The following is a 6,252-nucleotide window of genomic DNA, read 5'->3' on the forward strand; positions in this document are numbered from 1 at the left end:
TGACGAGCTCCAAGTCAAACCTGTCCCCACTTTCAGGTGTTTTCATCTATAAGCCAAGCGCGGCTCTAACTATAGTTATTCGAGGACGCTGGAGATCATCTAGCCTCCTCCTCAGATGGGGAGGACGTGGGCCTCGGAGATGCGAGACCTGCACTGAACTCTGAGCTGCCACTTCCTGCCTGGGCTTCTGGCAATGCGTTGGGTTCCCCAGGCTTCCTACTGGGAACGGGGTCACCTTGCACGACCAGATGAGGAGGCATACGAAAGAGAGGACCGTGCTAGTGACAACCCAAGCAGTGGTCGCCACGCAGCGTGCGCTCTTATAGAGTGAGAGCCACACCCGAGGGTCCCGTCCGTGCTCTGGGGACGCTCAGCGCTTTGCATGAGGGCGGCTCCAGCTCGCTTCCCGCTGGAGGAGAGCCCGGAGCCTTTTCCGTGTGTGAACCAGGCTCTTAGCCTGCACGTCGGGGAACTGCGAGATGCAGAACAGCTCCCCCGCTGTCCATGAATGAGCTTCCCTGCCTTCAGGCGCCACCACCGAACACCTGTCCAGACGTTTCCCAAGGCCTCCCCCAGGGGCCACACTCACACCAGGTTTAAAGGGATCTCAGTGAGAATGCGGCCATCCTAACACAATTTAAACATTTATTTTGATGTAGCATGTTGGTCTGTTCATTTCTCTTGTGGACAACCCACCACCAAACTGTAGACGATAAACAGCTCCAATCGGAATGCTCTGCCTTACGCAAATGTGACTCGTGCAATGTCTGCATTAAAACATGTGGAGGACGCGAAGAAGTATCCCACGGACACGCTCTGCACGCCTGCTTTTCTCAATGGAAAGGCACGGAAACAACTGAGTGACGGCGAGGACTGGGTCACGTGTCACAAACGCTCAGGGGAGCCCCTGGCCGCCCCCCGGAGGAAAGGCCCACGCACTTACCCCCGTGCCTGCTTCCCCGGGCGGCCCTGGGTTTCCCGCTTCTCCAGGTTCACCCTGAAACGGAGAGATCGGATGAGCATCAGGGCACGGCCAGAGGGCTCACCTTTGTGAACCCGCCTTCAGTGATGGCCGCGATGTTTGGGACCCGCCTTCAGGCAGTCTCGTCTCTAAAAGGCAGGGAGACCTTTCCTGTGACCGACTTTTCCTTCTCGGGGGAGAGGCCACAGCTATGGCTCTCACTGGTTCGTTACCAGGCAGGTCATTCACCCCGGTCCCCCAGCCTCACAGGACAGACAGCCGCTGCTCCCAGCACAGTGTGTGTCTGTGCTCCGTCACTGTTCATACAATGAAGTTTATGGATTTAACAATTTCAGGTATTTTTGTAGTAAAATGTGAATTTATCACTGACAAATGAGCAAATCTTTTGGTCGTATTTTGATTCTCCTGTAAAATGTATTTAGTAGAGGCCCAAAGAACGTAGAAACGGAATGTATTTATAAGATGCATAAAGGTACAGAGATGCCAATTAAAACTGCCTATGGCGTGCCTATTATTAATGTGGATGGTTATTTTTCTCCCTTAGCAGACTGTAACTAAGCCTCCAAGACTAATAGGGTTTAGTCAGGAAAGTCTGTTACTAATTCTTTGAACTTAGAATGCTGGCAAATAATATTCTAGTCAAGTAATCATCCGAGAGAATATATCAGTACATTCATGTGCCATGTTTATCCACCAGATCAGAGGTGCCAGCAATTCTGAGACAGAAATGGTTCTAAATTTTTTAAAAATGTAAGGCCTGAATGCACTTTAACATTTAACTCTATTCTCTCAAATATTCCCATTGCTCATACATTTGTTTGAAATGCATTACATTAAATAGAAACAGAATCCCAGGGCGAGGCTATCTTATGTATATAATTCCTTCCTCGATGAAAATATGCACATATTTTAACTTCATGGATTATCTGCATAACGACAGAAAACATCAAGTACTTTCACTCTGTGTAAGTTATTTTCTTCTCAAGATAAGTAGCAAATATTTCCAGTTTTAAAATAAATCTTACAAGTAATATTTATTGAAATAATATTGTATTTATATTATTTACAAAGCAATGAATCATTCAGCTATCTGAGTATGATGGGATGATATATGTGATATTTCTGTCATTATTCATTATTCATATCTTCAAAATAAATCTTAAGTAGTTTGCCATTCAAATCAAATGCTTTCTACATGAAATAGTATGGTCTACTGCATGAGTTCACTTAGGTGTGAAATTTAAAACCGTCAAGCTCATACAAGGAGAGAGTAGAAAGGAATTTCACAAAGCATACCTGTACCTGAACGTCACATTGTACATCTTAAATGTATATGATTTTTATTTGTCAATTATAGCTCAATAAAGCAGGGAAAAAACCCACAGGAAATCAGGCCCTGGCCGGGTAGCTCAATTGGTTAGCGCGTCGTCCTGATACACCACAGGTTGGTTGGTCAGGGGATTAAGCAATGAATGCATAAATAAGTGGAACAATAAACAAATTAATCTCTCTCTAGAAAAGTACACAAAGAAACACAGCAAATCTATTGACCACGCACAAATATCTTCTGAGCCACCACGTTAACCCCTGGTGAGACCACAGACATTGGAACTGGAGGGAAAATAACTATTTTTCTAGTCACCCTCTGCATATTTTGTTGTTGTTTTAATCCTTGTCCACTATAAAGTTGAACTAGATTCTTAAGGATTATTTCCATTTTTTCAAATGAGGAAAATGACAGATGGCAAAGAGATGGGTTTGAATAATTGTTAAAATTTAAAGACAAGTTTTTACTACGAAAATCTCTTCATTTAGAGAACATATCTATGTTCATTTGTCAAAGGTTCACATGCAAATTACCTTTTGTATATTACAGCCAAGTGTGCACAAAATAAGTGAACAATTATTTAAGAAGAAATTAATGTTGTGTAAATGTTAAGTAATGTCCCAGTTAAAAAGGCTTTTGAATAGGACAAAATTCCAAGTAAATAAAATGTTACGGCAAGTCTACATCAAATGGATAATCTGTATTTCTAGTATCAACAAGGCCACACCATATTCCTTCTAGAAAGTCAAAATTAATATGCAATAGTATAAATTCTGTAGAGCAGCTATGTTATAAATGTTAAACTGTTATTACTCAACATGCCACCATTTTGCCCCATTCTATAACACCCTTACTCAGATTGATAGCAAATGGCTCTGTATACCTTTTGTCATAAAATATGCATTAAATCCTCAGGCCCTGGCTGATACATATTTCTGTTTTGAGGAAACCGTTCAAGTGCAGAAATCCATCTGTAGTAAATATATATTCTGTGGAAACAGGCTACCCCTTTTTAAGCAGAGTGCAGCATGACTAAGGGATACGCTTTTCTTGCCCTTTATTTTTTTCATTGATTTGTGACTGGAAATAAGTTTTCCAAAATGAAAATGAGGAAGCATCCAGCCAGAATCAAAGCTGATATCAGAAACCTGTAATCTACAGCAAATGACATTCCTCCAGATGCTGAAGAAAATTAAAATCAGAATTGCATTTCTATCTGGCTATCACACAGAAGCCTACTTTTTTTGAAAGAGAAAAATGAAAACTTTCTATGACGGTGACACAGGTAGAGTCGGCCACACCTGGATTGTAGGAAGTGGAATCGCCACCCTGGCCGACTGAGTCTTTCTCTGGAGACCGGGCTTGGCTGGGCTGCTAGACAGGCTGTAAGCACATGGAACAGCCTGGGAAGGGAGGTGCGCACAGCTCCAAGCATCTGGCGCCCGTGTTTGCCCAAGTCACACAGGAGGAAAACCACCCAAGAAGCAACCAAAGTCCTTACAACTGTTCCCCCTGCACCCCACAGCTCTGCAGAACAAAGAGATGGGCTGAAAGGCTATTAAAAGGTTTTAAAATTTGCTACGTGGGCAAAACTAAAAGTAGAGACTAGGTCTCACAACTCCCTGGTCAGCATTTAGCCAGAGGGGGGAGGGGTGACGCAAAGGGAAGGAGGACAGTTGTGTCCTCATCTGTGTGAGACAGGGACACCATCAGACAGGGTCGCTCCCGCCTCTGTGCCCATGACAACTGAACTCAGTGAAAAGTGATCTTTCAATTCCACCCCCAGCTCACCGGCGCCTTTTCAACACGAAGCTCCCAATGTAAGAACATAAAGAGATAATCAGTCTAAACAATAGCAGATTGTTTATGCAGTAACAATTCAATCATAGCTTTAAAGTGCTTCATATGTAATAATTAAGAAACCATTTGAATAATCACATAGGCATGGCAGGTAGCTCATTGGTTTGAGCATCATCCCAATACGCCAAGGTTGCTGGTTTGACCCCTGGTCAGGGCACATACAAGAATCAACCAATGAATGCACAAATAATTGGATAAACAAACCAATGTTACTCTTTCTCTCCTCCTCCTCCCTCTCTAAAATAAATAAAAATTTAAAAAGAATAGTAATATAGGGTTAATTACATTGATAATACTAGGATGTAAGTGTTGTGCAGAAATAAACATCCAAATAATATATTCTAATTCTATCACATTACTTTTCTGATCTTTAAAATTTTAAAATAAATTAAATTGAATACAAGATATATCAAAAAAATTTTAGATCAAACAACAGAACTTTTTGCTTCTGATAGCATTTAATTAATAACTAGAAAATTCAAGAAATTTCTGTTGTTTCTACTGGATAATATTTTATGTTTTGAAATTTCACTTTTGGCCACCAAAACTGATAAATATCTTAGTTTTTACATAAAGCAAAATTGATGTCAATTTTTGGAAAATTCTATTAAGAAATGAACACGAATGCATCAATAATAAATTGGAGAACCAGTGTGCTATTTGCACCAGGGGGAGGGGGAGGTTTTTAAACGTGATGGTGTTCATGAGAAAAGGAAGCAATCCCGGGTCCAGATGTTATTTACAAAGTCCACAGACAGGGTACCGCAATGAAAATGAACTGCACACACAACAAAGGGAGTGATTAACTCTGTTGTAGTTGAAAGGATTCTGTTTTCCCTTTTAAGTCATTGCATCAACCGATCTCTTCTAATTTCAGTAAAGAGTGTTATTAGAGACACTTAGTCTAGTCAGACATATCTGGGTCAGGGTAGATCTTGAGTTAGTCACTTTCTACGGATAAAACCTTGATGCAAACACTGAAATTCTCCAGGCTTCAGCTTTCCTGGCTTAGACATGTGGATAATAATAATACCCTCATCACAGGGTGGTGGGGTTGATTAAAGGAAATCCTCCATGTACACCATCGGTACAATACCTGGTGATCAAAACCATGGTATCTCAAAATCATTCTACCCTCGTTATTGAACTACCGGAGAGGATGAATTGTGACTCATAGAACTGTGTGTGATACACTGAGAGAGAAGCCCTGGAAACATTAGCCAGTGTTAACAAGTCCTCTATTCTTGCCATTCCAAACTGTATATCACTACATTCCTGACCTTTTCTCCAACACCACCAACGGAACCAATGGATCCTGGAGGTCCTTGGGGTCCCTGCAGGAGAGGAAAAAGAACACAGTTATTCTCCTTATAATGACGTAATAAATCCATAAGTATGTATCTAGTTCTTCTTAAGGAGAGAGAAATATGTACAAGTCATTGGAAGGATGGGACAAAATCATGCCCTTTACTGGGTTGTCGAATTCACTGGAGAGCAAATAATTTAATTAGATTAAACTGATTTTTAAATGCACCAGACTTTTGAAGCTAAGACTGGACACTTTCCAACTCTAGTCCTGCCAGTTGGTACACAAAACGTAAATTCAATCTTCCTATCAGTGAACATGCCCTATTTAGAGGATGACTTTTGTAGTGGATCAAAATACGACTCTGGTTAGGAAGGAGGTGATCCATGCCACAAACAAGGTCAACCACCTCCCAACCTCAAAATTACTTCAGAACAGTGGGAACCTAAAAGCCTCTTTGGTACATCCGCTCCTGGTACATTCTGGCCCGAATTAAAAGCAGACATCAGAGCAGTAAAACAAGATAGATAAGTCGCTCTTGGTGAAAAGGTGAGGTCAGAAGTTGTGATCACCTCGAAGCCTATACATTTGTTATTGATAACAAGATACATATGACATTACATTTCAAAATCCTAGAATCCTGGAACAGTGAGTTAGTTATGAAGCTCTGGGGAGATTGTTTATACAATTGAGAGGAAATATTTTACATGGCGAGAGGTGCGTGATGTATAGGCACATATTACTCTAACATATTTTATAGAGTGAAGAAACAAATGC

General features: G+C 41.3%; 1 protein-coding gene across 1 annotated transcript in view; it reads right to left on the minus strand.

Moving 5' to 3' along the window:
- COL11A1 (collagen type XI alpha 1) overlaps positions 1-6,252 on the minus strand; it is a 126,235-nt gene that overhangs the window by 18,363 nt on the left and 101,620 nt on the right. Inside the window, exons 51-52 of the mRNA XM_015563513.1 lie at positions 5,450-5,503; positions 944-997 (exon numbers count right to left, since the gene is read on the minus strand). Of these exons, the coding sequence (XP_015418999.1) occupies positions 944-997; positions 5,450-5,503 (108 nt within the window). The remainder of the gene's footprint in view (positions 1-943; positions 998-5,449; positions 5,504-6,252) is intronic.

This window comes from Myotis davidii, unplaced genomic scaffold (assembly GCF_000327345.1).
Source record: "Myotis davidii unplaced genomic scaffold, ASM32734v1 scaffold217, whole genome shotgun sequence".
Classification (NCBI taxonomy): domain Eukaryota; kingdom Metazoa; phylum Chordata; class Mammalia; order Chiroptera; family Vespertilionidae; genus Myotis; species Myotis davidii.